The sequence below is a fragment of the Bubalus kerabau genome, chromosome 17, assembly GCF_029407905.1.
Source record: "Bubalus kerabau isolate K-KA32 ecotype Philippines breed swamp buffalo chromosome 17, PCC_UOA_SB_1v2, whole genome shotgun sequence".
Lineage (NCBI taxonomy): Eukaryota > Metazoa > Chordata > Mammalia > Artiodactyla > Bovidae > Bubalus > Bubalus kerabau.
Genome location: NC_073640.1, coordinates 54744490 through 54763788, shown reverse-complemented (window position 1 = coordinate 54763788; position 19299 = coordinate 54744490). Strand labels below are relative to the sequence as shown.

Below are 19299 nucleotides of genomic sequence, written 5' to 3'. Positions count from 1 at the left end.
TGCTTTTCCAGACAAGGGTGTGTGTGTGTGTGCATGTGTGGGTATAGATGTGTGTGTATGTAGATGTCTGTGTGTAGCTGTATGTGTAGGTATGTGTGTGTGTGGTGTGCGTGTGTAGATGTGTGTGTGTGTGTGTGTGTGTGTGTAGGTGGAGAATCACTGCTCTAGAAGGCAGGGGACTCAGTAGAGTTCAGGGAATAGAAATACAGAGCGGGAAGGGGGAGGGGGGCCACCAGTGAGGGAAGGAGGGGAGGGGAGGCAGAGGGCGGGGCCTGGACAGAGACCCCGCCCCGGGCCACGTGACCCAGCGAAGTGCTCCTGCCCCCGGAGGAGGCCCAGCACACAGGGGGAAGGACAGCGGAGCTCACACAGCAGACTGCAGTGCTTCTGAGCGTTTCTGGACCAGAAGTTCTCCTCACAGAGAGAGGGACACAGCAGACAGCAGGCGCCATGGAGCCCCCGGCAGGCCCTGCAAGCACGAGGCATGTCCCCTGGAACAGGCTCGTCCTGGCAGGTGAGAGGGGACAATTTTCAGGGAGTGGGCAGAGACTGGAGAAGAAGAGACTGGCTGGTGTCTGGGGGAGACAGGGTTCTGAGAGGGGACAGAGGGCTTCTGTTCAGACCTGAGGACAGAGGACAGCGGAGCAGGGGAGGGCGCGGGCCTCAGCCACAGGAGACTCTCCATGAACTAGAGCTGGTGAGGGGCGGGAAGACCTCAACTGCTGTAGGTTTTATGAGTTATTCTTTACTGAGCAGGAATTGTTGAAAACTAATGACAATAGCAATTATTTATGTCTGGGTGTCACTACAGAAAAGCACATAACCAGGACAGCGAACACTGTCCGTACCCGCACCCTTAGAAGCCGGCAAACGCCAGGCTGTGGAATTCCTGGGACCTCTCTGTCCTTCACCTCCAGAAATTAATATCTAGAACCTGGTCCAGGCCCTGGGCTATAACCGGGATCAGACAAGCCCCTGCCCTCACGGAGCCCGCGCTCTGTGGGGAGGAAGACAGACGAGCAGAGAGATGGAGAGCGTGCTGGCAGGTGCTGCAGGCGTCACGCAGGAAAGGGACGGGGAAGGTCAGCAAGTGAGCACCAAGGGTCTTTACAGCAGCTGGTCGGGGCGAGGGGCATCTCCCAAGAGGCCCTGAGTGTGAGCAGGTGTGTGAGGGCAGTGAGGAAGGGAGCCAGCGGACAGCCGGGGAAGCAGAGGAAAAAACGAACCCAGAGGGGCTGAAGTGACGGGGGTCATGCTGCTGACCTTGAACCACACACACACATACATGCACACACACACATGCACACACACATACACTCACACACTAAGGCTGAGGGATGAAGAGACCTGCTCAGGACCCAGGGCACCATTTTCCCATCCCCCACACAGGTCACAATAGTAACTGGTTTCTCTCTCTTCCCTCCTAGTCTTACTGTTAACTTTCTGGACCCCGCCCACCACTGCCCAGCTCACTATTGAAACGGTGCCCCCCCTTGCTGCAGAAGGGTCGGATGTTCTTCTCCTTGCCCACAACGTGACAGAGAATCCTCTAGGCTATGCCTGGCACAGAGGAGAAAGGGTAGAGAACACCCAGCTAATTGCATCATATAGGGTAGCCACTAATTTAACTACCAAAGGGCCTGCACACAGCGGACGGGAGACACTTTACCCCAACAGAACCCTGTTGATCCAGAATGTCACCCAGAAAGACACAGGATCCTACACCCTGCTCGTTATAAAGGATGATTTACAGGCAGAAAGACAAACTGGACACCTCCACGTACACTGTGAGTGCCTCCTCTCTGACCTTGGGGTGTTGGGGGGCGAATTCTGTTCTGATTGACCCGGATGGCGCCTCCATACCCCTCTCATTGTGTCCCGTGTCGGGGTTTGCACATTAGGTGCAGGGCACACACTGTGGAGACAAACTCCAAAGGGTCAGAAATCCTTTCCAGGAAGCCAGGCCCTGCAGACACTGTGTAGAGAGAAGGACGGTCTGATGAGGGACTCGGCAGAGGGAGAGCACTCTCAGTCCAGCCCCCTGGGCCCCTCCCCATGACCATGACCCTGAGGAAGACCCTGCAGGACTCAGGGAAGACCCTGGCCTGAGGGCCCCAGGGATCTTCACAGAGAAGCCCAGCCCCAGGAAGCCCCTCCCAGACCCTGTCCCAGGGCTCCTGCCTCCAGTGACCCTGGGAAGTCTGTGCCAAATCCGCAGGCTCCCAAGCTGGTCACCAGCCAGGGCTCAGCCCCAAGAGCCACATCCGTGCAGGGGCACAGTCTGGTCCTAATCCTGAGACTCGGCATGGACAGCACACAGGTACAAGGTCCCCAGGAATCAACCAAATGCCCTCGGGCACTTGGAGACACCAGAGAAATCTCAGCACCCCCAGAGAGGAACAGAGGAAGGAAGACACTCCTGGCAGGTCCTCGACCCCAGGGTGCAGCCCAGGGAGCTCTCTCCCGAGGCTGATTTATGAAAACCAGGAGAGATGCCAGGCGGTCTCTGAATCCACCCTGTTCTGTCCACCACTAAACGCTGCTGCACAGTCAACCCCCAAGGAGGCCTGTGCTTCTCCCAGACCTAGAGCAGGTGGCCTCAAACTCTCTGAGCTCAGGTCCCCATGCATTTGTCCTGCCACACACAAGCCTGCCTTATTCTTTAAAGTCTGGCTGAGAGGCAAAGGATGCCAATTTTGCTGACAGATGCTTTTAGAGGAGCCAAAAGTATGAGAAAGTGAGAGTGTTAGTCGTTCAGTCATGTCCTACTCTTTCCTATTCCATGGACTGTAGCCCACCAGGCTCCTCTGTCCAGGTTATTCTCCAGGCAAAAATATTGACTGGGTGGCAATTCCCTTCTCCAGGGCATCTTTCTGACCCAGGGATTGAACCCAGGTCTCCTGCACTGGCAGGCAGATTCTTTACTGTCTGAGCGTCCAGGGAGGCTCAGGGCAATGTTCTGTCTGTTATCTGCACAGCGGTGCTACCCAGACCCGTCATCACCAGCAACAACTCCAACCCCTGGGAGCATGAGGACACTGTGGTGTTAACATGTGGACCTGAGACCCAGACCACCTCCTACATGTGGTGGATCAGCAATCAGAGCCTCCCCAAGAGCACCAGGCTGGAACTGTCTGAGGACAAGAGGACTCTCACTGTGTTCAATGTCACAAGGAAAGAGAAAGGACCCTATGTGTGTGAAGCCCGGAACCCAGTGGGCATCAGCCGCAGTGACCCATTCACCCTGAATGTCCTCTGTGAGTAACCTCTGCTCCTATGTGACCTAAGCTGCCCACCCAAATGCATGCTGCCAGAGGCCAATCCACACCCATCCCTCTCAGGTCCGAGTGCATGGGCCATCACCCCTGGACACCCAGACTGCCCATGACTTCCTGCCCCAGGCAAGCCCAGGCAGGTCCACCTTGAATGAGGACAGGGAGGGGATGGGCTGCTCTGTGTGGGTGGCTAAGGATCACCAGAATATGATGGGAGAAACAAATTAACGTCAGACTCACAAAGAGTGAGCATAAAGGACCCAGGGGCCCCAATACAGACCAGGAACTTCCCTTCCCTCTGATTGCACCACGTGTGGCTTTCTGCTCTTTGCTCCAAATGGTCCGGACACCCCACCACTACCCCTCAGACTCCTCTGACCATCCAGAGGGGAACCTCAACCTCTGCTGCCACACAGCCTCTAACCCAGCCACACAGCGCTTCCGGCTTGTCAGTGTGAGGCCCCGCAATACGCCCAGGCTCTCTATCCCCAATCACAACATGTACTCTCAGATCCCACATTCCCTGACTGGCCTGGCTGGCCCCACAGTCAGAAGATCAAGGTTCCCAGGACTGATAGCAACAGAGCAGTCTAGTACTAGACTGTTGTCCCAGCAACCAGGCAAGGGTCTCTCTGGTGTGATCCGGGGGTCAGAGGAGGTGTGGAATCACTCTTTCCCGTTGCCACCTGAACAAAGACCCAGGGCCTTCCTCACAGTCACCTTTACAGAGGTCTTGGGCCCCGAGACTGAGGAGGGAGCAAGGCCCAGGCCCCTGACCCACTCTCAGCAGTCATCCCTCTGTCTCTCCACAGACCCAGTGGCACGGCCCCCCCTCCAAGCCAGCAACACCACAGTCCCAGAACATGAGGGCCCCGTGGTCCTGACCTGCCTCACAGATGAGACTGGGGTCTCCATACGCTGGCTCTTCAAAGGCCAGAGTCTCCTCCTCACAGAGAGGATGACACTGTCCTCAGACAGCAGCACCCTCACCATAGACCCCGTCAGCAAAGAGGACGCCGGGGATTATCAGTGTGAGGTCTCCAACAGGAGCAACTCCAGCAAGAGTGGCCCCCTCAGGCTGAGTGTGACCTGTGAGTGACCACCGTCGCCTCGTGTCTTAGTCGTTCAGTGGTGTCCGACTCTTCGTGACACCACGGACTTGAGCTCACTAGGCTACTCTGTCCATGGGATTTCCCAGGCAAGAATCCTGGAGTGGGCTGCCATTCGCTACTCCAGGGGATCGTCCTGACCCAAGGATCGAACCCGTGTCTGCTGCACTGCAGGCACTCTTCCCGTCTAAGCCTCCAGTGAAGCCCATTTTCACTGGATAAGCTTCTTTTATTAATTCCAGCAACAAGTAGCCTATCATCTCATTTCCTTCACTTGAAGCAATTGGAATGTGTGCTGTCTCTCCCCTCCTCATCCCCTGATTTCCCCTGGCCCTCTGCTGTGAAGCCTTGTTGCCAAGACCGCTGGAAGCAGCACTAAAATCAGTACCTGGGACTTCCTGGGCAGTCCAGTGGTTAAGACTCCACCTTCCACTGCAGGGGTTGCCGTGACCTCCTCCAGGGGATCTTCCCCACCCAGGGACTGAATCCGTGTCTCTTACGCCTCCTGATTGGCAGGTGGCATCTTTACCACTAGTGCCTCCTGGGAAGCCCTGGTGAGTTATAAAGCCTAAATCTCCTTTTTCTTATGTGTACAGTGGTGTTTATTATGGACTTTATAGACCTTTGTGAATACGTGCTCCGACGAAGGTGGAAATCACAGCAGACGTGTTGAGGCAGTAAGTGTCAGGATGTTAGTTCGCCCTGTTGTGATTGCAGGCTTGCCGCCACACTCAACTCCAGGTCCCTCCACTTGTCTTTCTTAGTTGCACCATCGTCTCTACAGTGGAAGTGACACCGTTTCTTCACAGGATGGGCGGTGGTCATGTGTGGTGAGAGCTGGGGGCCTTGAGGACTGCACTTTGTGCTACATAAACTCCTATGCCTGTGTGCTGTCTGTTGGTCGGTTAGGTCTCTGGTTTACAGTGCTCTCACGGTCTCTAGTTCTCACTGAAATCTCTCTGATGCTGTGTCCATTATTGAAGGTGGGGTGTTATAGTGTCACTGTTATGACCGAGCTATTTCTCCCCTCGACGCTGTCCACTTTTGATTCACAATTCTGGTGGTGTTGGGTGTGTAATGCTTATAATTGTTCTATTTCCTTGATGGATGGAAACTTTCTTGATATGCAAGGTCCTAATGTCTCTTGCCGGAGAAGGCAATGGCACCCCACTCCAGTACTCTTGCCTGGAAAATCCCATGGATGGAGGAGCCTGGACGGCTGCAGTCCATGGGGTCGCCGAGGGTCGGACATGACTGAGCGACTTCGCTTTCACTTTTCACTTTCATGCATTGGAGAAGGAAATGGCAACCCACTCCAGTGTTCTTGCCTGGAGAATCCCAGGGATGGGGAAGCCTGGTGGGCTGCCGTCTATGGGGTCACACAGAGTCGGACACGACTGAAGCGACTTAGCAGCAGCAATGGCAGTGTCTCTTGCAGGCTTTTTTAATTTAGAGATTATTCTATCAGACACTCATACAGCCACCTCAATCCTCTTTTTATTGCTATTTGCATAGAATATCTTTTTCCAGCCTTATTTCAACCTTCTATGTCTTTGTATCTAAAGTGAATCTCTTGAAGAGAGTATAGAGATGGGTCATAATTTTTATCCATTCTGTCAACCTCTGCCTTTAATTTCAAGGTTGAGGCTATCTATCATTCAAATACTTCCCGATAAGAAAGAACTTCTGCCATCTAGCTATTTGTTATATGTCTTACATGCTTTATTCATTAATTCCTCTATTATTTCCTCTTTGGCATTTAGGTGATTTCCTTTCGCATGTGTCATTTTGATTGTGTTCTTCCCCTTTCCAATGTATTTCAGTTCTTTTCTTAGTGCCTAACTTGAAGATGACAGTTATATCTTAAACATATGACTATCGAGTTGAAATACCAACTAGATTCTATGATGTATATTACAAACAGGGTGCTCCTGTGCATCTCCATCGCCTCCATATTACACACTTACTGTCCTATATCTCAGCTGTCCTTGTACAATATATGCCTGTTATATAGATTTATAAATATTGTTTCGTGTAATATCTTTGAAATAAAAAACAAAAACAAGCGAGTACATAAAAGACAATAATACCGGCTTAGATAAGATAGCTACCTCTTGTGTCTGTTTGACCACTTTTCTCTAGGTACTTATGGCTCTGAGTTGCTGTGTAATGTTTGTTCAGTCATCTTAAAGGCTTCCTTTCACACTTCATATATGCCGTGTCTCCAGGGAATGAGCTCCCTCGACTGTTGTTTATCTGGGAAAGTCCTAATCTGAGCTTCACTGAAGGAGAGTTTCTGTGTACATTGCTTCGCCGGTTGACAGTCTTGCTTTTAGAACTTCAGTCAGTCATCCCAATGCCTTCTGATGTGGAATTCGATTTTCACAGTGTTGAAGATCTGCTGCACATGCTGAGTCACTCCTCTCTCGCTGCGTTTTTCACTTCCTCTTTCCCTTGGGCTCTCAACACTTTGACTCTATTGTGTCACAATGTCTGTATCTTGAGTTACCCCTTTTTGGAGTTCATTAACCATCTCTAGTATGTGATTTCATCTAGTTTCGGAAGTTTTAAACCACTAATTTATATATATTTTTTTCATTGCTTTTCCTCTCTATTCTCCTTCAGGAACTGCCATACTGCTTATGTTTGTCCACCTGATGGAGTTCTGCATAATACGTTGCTTGGAGTCACTATTCGCCATTTTTTTTTCCCTTTCTACTGCCCAGTCTGAATAACTTCTTTTTTGCTATCTTCATGTTCATGGATGCTTTCTTCTACCTGCTCAGATGTGCTGAGGAATCGCCCTTCTAAGTTAGTGTTTTCACTTCTTATACTTCAGCTCCAGATTTTCTTCAACCCTGTTTAAATAATTTAACAACGAGGAAGAACACATCTTTCTTGAGAAGCAGGTGCTCCTCACACCTGCCCAATGTGGAAACAGCCATCCCCTCACACTGTGGACTCCAGTGCTTTAGACATGGACACTGATTATGTAGCTACTGGGTCAATCTCAGACAAGCACATTAGGAGCAGAAAACCACAAAGAGAGGAGGGTAGTTATGGACCCTGAGAAGGAAGGCTCATCCACGGAACTGTCAGATGGCATCAGCCAAGGAACTGGACTTCTCCTCAAGTTTGATGGACTCTCTTCCCCCTCAAGGGGCTTTTCATGTGGAGCTAGTGGTAAAGAACCTGCCTGACAATGCTAATGCAGGAGACTAAGGGATGCAGGTTATGCATCTGCATAATTATGCAAAACTTAGCTAATTTTGTCATAGTTCGGTTATTGTTTGTGAGAATTGACTGCAGGCAAGACACTGGATCTTGTGCCTCCCTTTCTCCGTCTGTAAAACTGCAGTAGAAGAGCTGGATCTTAGGGCTGCTGTGAGGTTGGTCACTAGGAAGGGAATGAGATTAAAATTCTCCCTGTAGGTAAAATTCTTACCCACACAGAGTCGGCAGGCAAGAAACGTTCACAGGGGAGATTTTGGTTTTCAGCACTGTGGGTTTTGGCTGTAGAGTCAAACAACTGGGTTACATTTCTGTGTCACCTGGTCCTAGCTCTGTGGCCTCCATTCCTTTATTGAAGAACTGTGTGTCTCAAATCTGTGAATGCACAGCGGGGATGACAACCCCTCCCTCATGGGGATGGAAAGATCAGAAAAAGTGGGTGTAAAGGATTTCCCACTGTGCCAGTCGCACAGGAGTACCTGGAAACAGTTCATTAATATTATTACTACTAATCAATGTTGGGTGGACTGGAGAGGAACTACCCTCTAAGACCGACAGTGGTGATGGAAACAAAAATTCAGAGGGAGGGGGCATAATGTGAGAAGAAAAGAGTCTTTCAAAGGAAAATGAACAGGACATGGAAATGGCTACAGTGAGAGAATGGAGAGTTCGAGCAAGTCCAAGGTTTCAAATCTGATGAAGAGGGAAATGATGCAGCCTCGTGCAGTGGGAGAGTCAGGAGGACATTGTGATGACAAGACACGCAACCACACAGGCCTCAGAGCGTCTCCTTCCTCTTAACCAGGCCCTCTCCCTGTGAGACTCCTCCTGGTATTCCCTCCAGTGAACTCGGACCCCATTTCCCCTCTCTCTCTCTCTTCTGCTTTCAGGGCAAGAAAACGCTCGAGCCCTCGATGTGGGGGCTATTACTGGCATCGTGATCGGGGTCCTGCTCGTCCTGACGCCGCTGGCTGTCCTGGGGTGTTTCATTTTCCTTCACAGGTACAGTGGCACTCCTAGATGCTGCCCCCACCCCCAGGTTGACCCTAGTCCTAGAGAAAGGACACCCCATCCTCCAATTTCCAGCCTGGATCTCCAGGACCCCCCCAGTTCCCCACGGATATTCTCTCTGGTCCTTCAGTTCCTGCCTCACCAGGTATTGACCTCTGGCAGCTTCCTTAACACCGTCCTCATTTATTTTGTTATTTAGTGGTGAAGTTGTGTCCATCTCTTTTGCCACTCCATGGACTCATCTGTCCGTGGAATTTCCCAGGCAAGAATACAGGAGTGGGTTGCCATTTCCATCCCCAGGGAATCTTCCTGCCCAGGTATCGAAACTGTGTCCCCTGAATTGGCAGGTGGATTCTTTACCCATGAACCACCAGGAAAGGCCCATCTATCAGTTAACACAATTAAGACCCCTGCTTGTCCTGGTTCTCTGTATGTAGGCTGGCGGGTAGTAAGTACTCAGAAAAAGGTATCTCTTCCTGTATATTTAAATCCAGCTACTCTGATGAGGGGTAGTCACAGGGCCAGGATCTGAGGGTCGTCCTTGCCAAGTCCACACTTGGCCAGAGAGTGGAAGTTTGGACAGGCCAGGTGGGGTCAAATGCCCCCACGTGGCAGATACATTAACAACACCCCTGATGCATGAGACAGAACATCCTGCCAGGTCCGCAGGTGGTGGCATGTCTTTACACTTAAGGTCCAGGTAGATGGAGACAGAGGACAAGGCCACTGTCACATTTGAGCAGCTGCTGGGTGAGGGCGGGTGGCCACAGCAGCGACACTGCATTCAGTGAGATCCCAGAGTCACTGGTGACCGCTTTCCTCCCCATGCACTGGCCCTGCTCTCCATAAGCGTGATGAATCCACTCAGACAAAGCTTGGGATGGATGGATGCCTTAACCAGAGCCTTGGTCTCTTCAGTGGCCACTTTCTCCGGAACCCTAGTAGCCTATGGTCCTGCCCCTCTGGACTCAGGGCAGATACGGCTTCTTAAGAACTTCCTCAGCGTCCTTACTGGTCCCTCCCCTCCTAAGCAGCTTTGGTGGAGAAAGGCGGTGTCCAGCCCCTGCTTGGACATGGGGATCCTCCTGTCCCGTGTTCTGATAACAAAGCCTTGACCTCCATCTGCACTCCTCACAAATATGCCTGTTTTGTTTTCTTTCCTAACGCCGGCTGCCTGCACAACAGAGGGAACTGGCCCCCAGCGTCCACCTCAGGTGAGTGTCTGTTCAGCCCAGGACAGCGGGGAGCCCCGGTCAGGCCCTGCCATGTCTGTTCCTGCCTGCCACCCCCAGGGTCTCTGGCCCTTTCTCTGGGGCTTCAGCACAGGGGACCCGATTGGCTAGTCTGCTTTTCCTATGGGTTATCATCCTGGGAGACTCCATCGCCCTCACTGGGGCCTGAAATTGCCAGAGGTTGTCTCCCTTGGTGGGGATCCTTCTCCCATGGTTCTCCGGAAGGTGGACATCCAACCTCTCCTAGGAGAATGGGCTAAGCTTCCTCACATGCTCAGTGGTAACTCCTGTCTCCTCCCAGGAGGTGGTCTCTCTGGCAGCTCTGTCTCCCAGGTAAGTACATTCCTTCCTTGTCTCTTCTCCCCAGCGTCCCCGCTTCACAGGCTCAGGGCAGGGGGACTGTCCAACCCTGAAGTACTGTGAGACACCCTTCACTCGAGGGTAGTTGAAAGTCCCTTAGTCATGTCCAGTCTTTGTGGCCCCATGGACTGTAGCCTGCCAGACTCCTCTGTCCATGGATTTCTCCAGGCAAGAATACTGGAATGGGTTACCATTGCCTTCTCCAGGAGATGTCCCTGACCCAGGGATCGAGCCTCAGTCTCCTGCTTGCAGGCAGATTCTTTGCCTTCTGAGCCACCAGGGAAGCTCATAAGAGTAGTTAGAACATGGCAAGTCCCACCAAGCTGGGAGCTGGATGCACTTCAGGGACATGACCACCACTTACTCAGAGGCTGCCCTGGTCCCCTGACTTGACCTCAGAGAACCTTGGAGTTCAGCCAGGAAGAGAGTGGCACTGGATCATCAGTCAGGGGAGCCAGGCTAACAATGGTGGGAAACAGAGTCCAGATAGGATTTGGGGTCGGGGCTGCAGGCTTGGACATGGCTGCTCGGGAGAAATGACTCTCCTTCCCTCTCCTCTGATGCCCGCTTCCTCCATGCCCAGGCCTCCCTACCTGATGCCAGGCCACCAGCTCCCATCTACCAGGTGAGTGTGGGGATCCAAGTTCTGGTCTCATAAGCCCAAGGGGCATTGGAAGTGCCCCCTGCACACCTGGCTGTGTTTGGAGGGCCAAGAAATAGCAGGAAAGATGGAAAGGGGATGAAGGGGAGGTGGGTCTGGATCAAAAACCTCTGACACAAACAGACCCTGGGTGACCCAGGGCTGGCAAGTCGCTGGGAAGTCATCTAAGAAGGTTACATGAGCTCAAAGCTGTCGGTTTTCTTTTGCAGGAATTACTACGACCGGACACAGACGTTTACTGTAATATCAGCCACAAAGCAGATGTGGGTCCTTAGTTCCTCCTGACACGTCTTCTTACGGACTGTGGGAAAGAGCTTACCTGAGACCCAAGACCCGAGTGAGGTCATGAGGAAGAGCCTGAGGTGGAGAACCAGCTCTGAGACCTGAGGCTATTCGGGAACCTGGGCCCAGGCTCAGGGTCCTCCTGGATTCCTGGAGACACTGACAGGATGCCCTGAAGCCTGGATGGACCAGAACTCAGGCTGCGATTCCCACAGTGGGGGGAGGTTTCAACAGGCAAGTGACTGGGCCTCTGACCCACCGTGGACCACCAGAGAGATCTGAATCAAGAGCACTTTCCTTCCCCTGGTTGCAAAACATACTGCCCTTGGGTCTTGTCCAGCAAGAAATTCACCGGAATCTCTGCTCCGGTCTGTCCATGGTTCCTCAGGGAAAGTATTAGCTCTAGTTACCTGACCTCCCCATCTATTTCCTGGGGGAAAGGAAGGGGAAGATTGTGAGAATGGAGGGAGGGGGCATGCTAACAGGCAAGGAAGGTCACCAGACCCTTGGCAGCCACATGGGCACTCGGCAGTCCTCACACTGCCCTGGGGTCCCAGACACCTGCCAGTGCTTGCTCACTTGGCATGGAGTCTCTGGAGCACAGGAAATGGGACCATCTGAGACACACTAGAACACGAGTCAGGAAGGACGAGTCGTGGGTGAGACAACTTTTATGGGTGAGGCCCCTTTGCAGCCTCTTGGTGTCCTGAGCCCTCTGGCCCTGCTCACCAGGCCCTGCTGGCCCCAACTGGTGCTGCCTCAAATGAGTTTTTGTTGTTCAGTTGCTAAGTTGTGTCTGAGTCTTTGGGACCCCATGGACTGCAGCACACCAGGCTTCCCTGTCCTTCACTATCCCCCGGAGTTTGCTTGAACTAATCTCCAGTGAGTCAGCGATGGGACAGGAACTTTTGTCTGTCCCCAGATCTAGGATCCAGAATGCCTTCTCTCTCCATGGGTTTCTGTTGTTTCCCTAAGGGCCTAAGCCCTGAGGACATTGTTCCCTCTGGGGGAACCAAGAGGAGCAATCAGAGTCACCAAAGTAAGAGGGACCCAGAAGCCATGCTCTGAGCAAGGTCCTCCCAGGAACTTCCTGTGACCTCTATCCACTTCCTGCTGGTTTCCAGTTTGCTTTTCGATGCAGATCGTGAGCCTGCTCCCAACACACACACACGTGAGCCTCAGGGCAAAGGTGCAGGCTCTACCTAATACTCAACCTGGCTACCACGGCAAAGGGCTCACCTGTCTCCTCCTCAAAGTGTCTCAAGGGCCTTCCCACCCGGATCTCACCTGCAGCTCCCACCACACACCTGGGCTAGCAGGTCTCAGTCTCTCCCTGAGGTCCCTGGGATAGGTCTGTTCTCATATAGTTCCGCTCGGATCGCATGCCCACGCTCACACAAACACAGCAGGTGTGTGCCCTAGGGCACAGAGCCCACAGTTGGCAAGCATGCTCTGCCAGTGGCCAAGTATCATCTGTGCTGAGATGAGATGAGAGGTAAGAGAAACCGCCTGCAAAGCTTCCGATCATGATTTAGGTCTAAATTACTTCTTATCCCCCCAGGCGCAGTCTTGGATGAGACAAGGTGACACTTTTTGGTGTTCCTTATTGTTCTGTAACAAATGACCACAAATTTACGGGCACAAACCACAGTGTCAATATGATGCTGTTCTTTCTGGATTCTACAGACAGTTCATTTCCTCGCCTTTCCAAGCTGTGAGAGGCTGCCTGCTTTCCTGGGTTTGTGGCCCTTTCCTCCATCTTCAAAGCCAGCAGTGGAACATCTTAAAGCTCCCCAAGCTCACCTTCCATCATCCCATCTCCTCTGGCTCTGCCTCTCCTGCCTTGGAACATTGTGAATGTATTGGACTCAGCCCAAAACATAACCCACCATAATCTCCAAGTCACCCCACCATATCTCCCAGTCACGTGATCTGAATTTCATCTGTAGGTTTCCTTAATCATGGGGCACATTTCTCGGATTGTGGCTTGAAGTTGTGGACATCTCTTAGGGTTCTGTGCTCTGCCTACCACTCCTCTCAAGGCCGTGGGCATCATCTTCCCTCACTGCAGTCTGCTCTGGGGAGCTTGGACTTTGTCATGCCGATGTGGGGTCAAGACCTGCCACGATGTCCACAGCAATCTCACTGGCTCTGAGCCCTGGAGATCGAGGCCAGTCCACACTCCCTGCAGCCCTCCCCACCTCTTCTTTCTGGTGAAGTGAAACTTGCTCTGTCTGTCCAACTCTTTGCAAGCCCATGGACTGTAACCCTCCAGGCACATCTGCCATGGGATTCTCCAGGCAAGAATACTGGAGTGGATAACCATTGCCATCTCTGTAGGTTCATCAAACTCAGGTCTCCCGCATAGCAGGAAGATTCTGTACTGTCTGAGCCACCATGGAAGCCTCTTCTTTTCTAGCAATGCCCGATTTTTCAGAATGAAAAGCAGATGTGACTCAAAGACCACAACTCCCAAGTCTCCAGGTGGCCTGTGTTCATCAGCACCATGGACAGTGTCTCTGCTGTGCTCAGCCCCCATCAATGGGAAGGGACGGCTGGATATCCTGCCCATTTCTCCTCTATGACAAAGATGAACATAGTAGAATGTGTTCAGGGATAACCCGCTTTGCTCTGAATCGGGAGCACTTTCTCCTGTGTGTGTATTAGTTGTAGCTACAGCCATGATAACTCCCAGGTGAATGATCCTGCACCCGGAGGGTGTCCTCAAGGAGGCTGAGAACTAACTTTGTCCTCTCAGAGTATCTCCCTGCCGCTGAGTGTCAGATAACCAGCTTGTCTACAACTTGGAGGGAACGTTTCATGATTGAGTCCTGACCTTCGGTACCTGACCTTGGAGACAGCCATCACCTAGCCTGGAGGCCCCCTGAGCACAGCCTCCTGTTCCCTCATTCTCCAAATGATCCCCCCTCCCCCAGGGAGCAAGGCTGAGCAGAACACCTGGCCTACCCTCCCAGCTCCTCCAGTCTGAGCCTCAAGCCTGTGTGAGAGCTTTTGCCATCTCTCCATGCTTCCAACAGAGCAAGGGTCCTGCTGAAGAGCAAGTGGGGCCTGAAGACCAGTCTCCAGGGTACAATTCATCACCTGAGGGCTCCTCCGTCTGCCTGTGAACCCCAGGGAAGAGAAGGAACTAGGGCTCCACAGTCACCCCACACTTCCTCTTCTCCATAAATGTACCATTGACAGGGATAACTCTGACACGCAAACCCAGCACTATACTTCCCAAGGGCGCGGGTCTAACCCATCCAGCATCCCTAACAGTCATGCAAAATGCTCGAGATACCCAGTATAATGGTCACCGGGTTACCAGGGCCTCTCTATCTTCCATGGGGACAGACTCTGCAGGGCTCACCCGGGCTCATGTGCACCACCTGTGGAACCATGGTGTTTAAATGGAGCAGCAGAGGGAGCTACTGAGGGTACCCCAGGGGTCCTGGCATCTGGCCAACCACAGTGGCACAGCCACAGGACTTAGTGAAAAGATGAAGAAAAGGATGGGTAGGACATAAAGGAGGGATGGGATGTGGCAGAGAGATGGACATATGGACACAGGTGCTATCTCCTCACAGAATTTTTCCGTAAAGGGTGAGGATGTTGGAAATGAACATTTTCCTATACTCCCCATGCAGATGCAGTTTAGGGGATACAGTGGCACTCAGTGTGCACACAAGTTGACCAGGACTCCAGTTCTAAGAGGATCCCTGAGCTGGGAGCTCGGACATGGAAGGATTCACCTGTCCTGCTTCTGCTGAGTCCACTGGCCAGCTCCAGGCCTGGTGCAGGGAGCTGCATACCTGTGTGTCGAATGAATGAGCCCCTGGATGATACTCCATGGGGGCCGATATTTGTGGTGAGGATGTTCACTGCAGAGCAACTGGTCAGTGTGAAAGGCAGGGTGTTCGCTAGTGGCTGTTCCAGACTGAAAACAAATTTGCAGTGAAGTCACCCCAATGGCAGAGCAGGTCCTCAGCCTGTGGAAAATCAATGTGTCAATGGTGTTCTGGATGTTTGAGAAAGAAGGAGATGAAAAGAAGACCTGACAACTTTGGGAATAACACTTAATTCTGAACTACTCTTAGCAAATATTTTATTTATTTTTTTATTTCTGGCTGCACTGGGTCTTCATTGTTTTCCACCAGTTTTCTCTAGTGCAGTGAGCAGGGGCTAGTCTTCGTTGCGATACACCGGCTTCTCATTGAGGCGGCTTCTCTACTCCCGAACAGGGGCTCTGGGCAAGCAGACTTCAGTCATTGCAGCTCTTGGGCTCTAGAGCACACACTCAGCAGTTCTGATGTATGGCCTTAGTTGCTCAGAAGCATGTGAAATCCTCCTGACCAGGGATCAAACCCATGTCCCGCGCTTTGGCAGATGGATTCGTATCCACTGAGCCAGCAGGAAAGTCATCTAAACAATGCCTAACTTGTAGATAGACACTGGTTCATCATGGCCGCCCCACACACGAGGTTTCCATATTTGACTATGGGTAAATAAACAAGCGATGTATGTCATAGTTTTTTTTAATTTACAGACACAAAACCATAGGCTCTGTGCTCACTAGCCCTGCAGACACACAACCACCTGCTCGGTGCTCACTAACCCTGCAGACTCACAACCACCTGTCTGTGCTCACTAGCCCTGCTGGTGTGACTTGGGTAGCAGGACTGTCACTGACCTTGCGTTGTTCTAGCTGCTAAGTCATGTGCAGCTCTTTTGTGACCCCATGGACTCTAGCCCGCCAGGCTCCTCTATCCATGTGATTTCCCAGGCAAGAACACCGGAGTGGTTTGCCATTTCTTCTTCAGGAGATCTTCCTGAGGCAGAAATCAAACCTGAGTCTCCTAAACGGGGAGGAGGATTCTTTACCACTGCACCACCAGGGAAGCCCATGTTGCTGATGACCACTTGTTCAAACCCACGCAAGTTACAGCTGCTGCTGCTAAGTCGCTTCAGTCGTGTCCGACTCTGTGGGACCCCAAAGACGGCAGCCCACTAGGCTCCCCCGTCCTTGGGATTCTCCAGGCAAGAACACTGAAGTGGGTTGCCATTTCCTCCTCTAATGCATGAAAGTGAAAAGTGAAAGTGAAGTCGCTCAGTCGCGTCTGACTCTTAGTGACCCCATGGACTGCAGGCTACTGGCTCCTCCACTCATGGGATTTTCCGGCAAGAGGACTGGAGTGGGATGACATTGCCTTCTCCGGCAACTTACAGTACCAAGTGTCAACCCTAATGGAAGCTATGGAAGCTGCGTAATTTTCATGTGTCCATGTGGGTTCATCAATTAATAAAATGTACACCTCGGGTGTGGCATGTTGAACACTGAGGAGGCCCTACACTCATGGGCGGCAAGTATCTAGGAAAACTCCGTACCTTCCCTCACTTTTGCTGTAAAACTGAAGCTACTACAAAAAAATAACCTTTACTACAACTGAACCACCCTGGCACCAACCCTTCTCAGACTTACGGAAGATGGAGATTCACCTTTGAAACTTCAAATATCAAAAGGTAAAAAGAAGTAAAAACAATCTAATAAATTAGAATACGAAAGAGGCCATTAGATCCTAATAATTTAGTTCCTACAATCATCTACAGGGTGACGGGGACACTGAGTCCAGAGCTAGCATGCCTGATCCCTGTGTCCCTTTTGCTGAAAGAATCTCTGATCAGGGTCCTGTGGAGACGCCCCACCTTCCTTCTCACCATGAAGACCAGGTCCCCTGAGGGGGGCAGAGACAGAGAGGCGGGAAGATGGGGTTCAGAACCACTGCACCACCCCTGGTCTTCCAATTCCACCTGGCCCTGCCCCATGCGGAAGACACTAATGGGTCACAGGAGAAAAGGAAATGCAGCCTTTTCGTGTCCACATGGACCCTCTGGAACAGGCAGGACACACGGACGTTTCCTCACCCTCCTCCTACTTACAGGTGCTCCAGTCCTGCCCAAGGACTGAGCATGTTGCATTTGGATCCTCTTCTACAGAGAGAAATTGGCCTGGTATCAACACAAATCTCACCTGGATGAAATCTTGGAGTGGGGTATATAAGAGAAGATCTTGGATGAGAGATGTTGGAAATTCAGAGTGGGACATGATTCAGCATAAATGATATGTAGTGTTGAAAGGGTTAGTCGCTTGGTCGTATGCGATCCTTCGCGACCTCATGTCTGTAGCCTGCCAGCACCTCTGTCCCTGGGATTTGTAAAATGATATGTAAACACTTGACAAATACTTGAGTTGTCTTAGGAGAAAACCTCAAGTACTTTCCCTTCGAGAAAAGTGAAGAGGAACTTTTCTCAAAGTTCCTCTTGGAAAATGAAGAGGAACTCAAAAGCCTCTTGATGAAAGTGAAAGAGGAGAGTGGAAAAGTTGGCTTAAAGCTCAACATTCAGAAAACAAAGATCATGGCATCTGGTCCCATCACTTCATGGGAAATAGATGGGGAAACAGTGGAAACAGTGTCCGACTTTATTTTGGGGGGCTCCAAAATCATTGCAGATGGTGACTGCAGCCATGAAATTAAAAGACGCCTACTCCTTGGAAGGAAAGTTATGACCAACCTAGATAGCATATTCAAAAGCAGAGACATTACTTTGCCAACTAAGGTCCATCTAGTCAAGGCTATGGTTTTTCCAGTGGTCATGTATGGATGTTAGGGTTGGACTATGAAGAAGGCTGAGCGCCGAAGAATTAATGCTTTTGAACTGTGGTGTTGGAGAAGACTCTTGAGAGTCCCTTGGACTGCAAGGAGATCCAACCAGTCCATTCTAAAGGACATCAGTCCTGGGTGTTCATTGGAAGGACTGATGCTAAAGCTGAAACTCCAGTCCTTTGGCCACCTCATGCCAAGAGTTGACTCATTAGCAAAGACTCTGATGCTTGGAGGGATTGGGGGCAGGAGGACAAGGGGACGACAGAGGATGAGATGGCTGGATGGCATCACCGACTCGATGGCCGTCAGTCTGAGTGAACTCCGGGAGTTGGTGATGGACAGGGAGTCCTGGCGTGCTGCGGGTTTCATGGGGTCGCATACGAGTCGGACACGACTGAGGGACTGAACTGAACTGAACTGAACTTTCCCTTCGACACTCCCCTCTATGGCCGCCGGAGGGCGGCAGAGCTCCTCCATAGTCTGGAGCCTCCACAGGGCTGCCCACCTCCTTCCCACTTAGCAGCTCCCACCGCCCAGCAGTCTCTGACCCTCACCAAACTACTCCGTCCACAGTCCTCCCCACTCTCCCAGTTCCCCACACTGGACTCTGGCAGCTCCTCCTCCCAGCCAGGCCCACCTGAAGGCCAGACTCCCCTCAGGTAGCTCTGCCCTCTGAGCCCCATCCTTCTCTGCTGAGGGTCTGCTCACCCTTCTCATCTCAGTCAAAAGATCACTTTCGCAGGGGTGCCTTCCATGACACCCAGTCCAGCTGAAATTCCATGACACACTCCGGACCCTTTCCTTTCCACCAGACCCTTCCCTTTCAGTCTATCCCTCCATCATAATTAGCTCCTTATTTCCAGGATTTTCTCTGAATGTCTGTCTCCCCGTCACAAGGTCAGCTGTGTGAGCTCGAAGTCCAAGTCTATTATTCTCTGGACACCAGGACACAACCCAGGGCTGACAGGTCACACATGCTCAATAAATACTCTTTAAATAGATAAGGGAATCTGCATAACAGAAGCCAGAACTCACACCCTCCACCCAGTGTGACACCGAGGGGTCAGAGAATATTCCTTGTGGACACAGCGGCTCTGGCATCAGAGTTGGAGGAGACCTGCCAGTGCCCACAGCTGCCCCAGGACGGGACTTGATTCCTCCTGGAGTCAGCAGGGAGAACAGGGGCCTCTTAACTGTGAGGAGTCAGACCTCTGCTCATTCCCAGATAATCACACCCTCTCTCCCATCTCTACTCAGGAGAATCTTCTAGTCTCCCTGGAGCGCCTGGGCTGGCAGCTTGAGTCCTTCCCCTTCTCTCGGAGACCTGACATGGCTCAGACTCGCGATCCTCCATCCCAAGGGAGTGACCACAAGGGAGGGGGAAGCCCCAGCGTGAAGTCACAGGAATTGGGGAGCAGCTCCTCATCCCAAGGTCCCTGATCTGTGGGGACACCTGGGTGTGGTCCCTGGAGACAT

The 19299-nt window shown here is 51.8% G+C and overlaps 1 protein-coding gene across 1 annotated transcript; it reads left to right on the top strand.

Moving 5' to 3' along the window:
- The first annotated feature begins 343 nt into the window (after nucleotides 1–343).
- LOC129630666 (carcinoembryonic antigen-related cell adhesion molecule 6-like) lies at nucleotides 344–19093 on the top strand. Its single transcript, XM_055551166.1, has 9 exons — nucleotides 344–514; nucleotides 1428–1787; nucleotides 2979–3257; nucleotides 8506–8617; nucleotides 9812–9840; nucleotides 10160–10191; nucleotides 10802–10843; nucleotides 18397–18482; nucleotides 19081–19093. The coding sequence occupies exons 1-9, from the start codon at nucleotides 451–453 to the stop codon at nucleotides 19091–19093; spliced, it is 1017 nt and encodes a 338-aa protein (XP_055407141.1). The 5' UTR covers nucleotides 344–450.
- The last annotated feature ends 206 nt before the right edge of the window (nucleotides 19094–19299 follow it).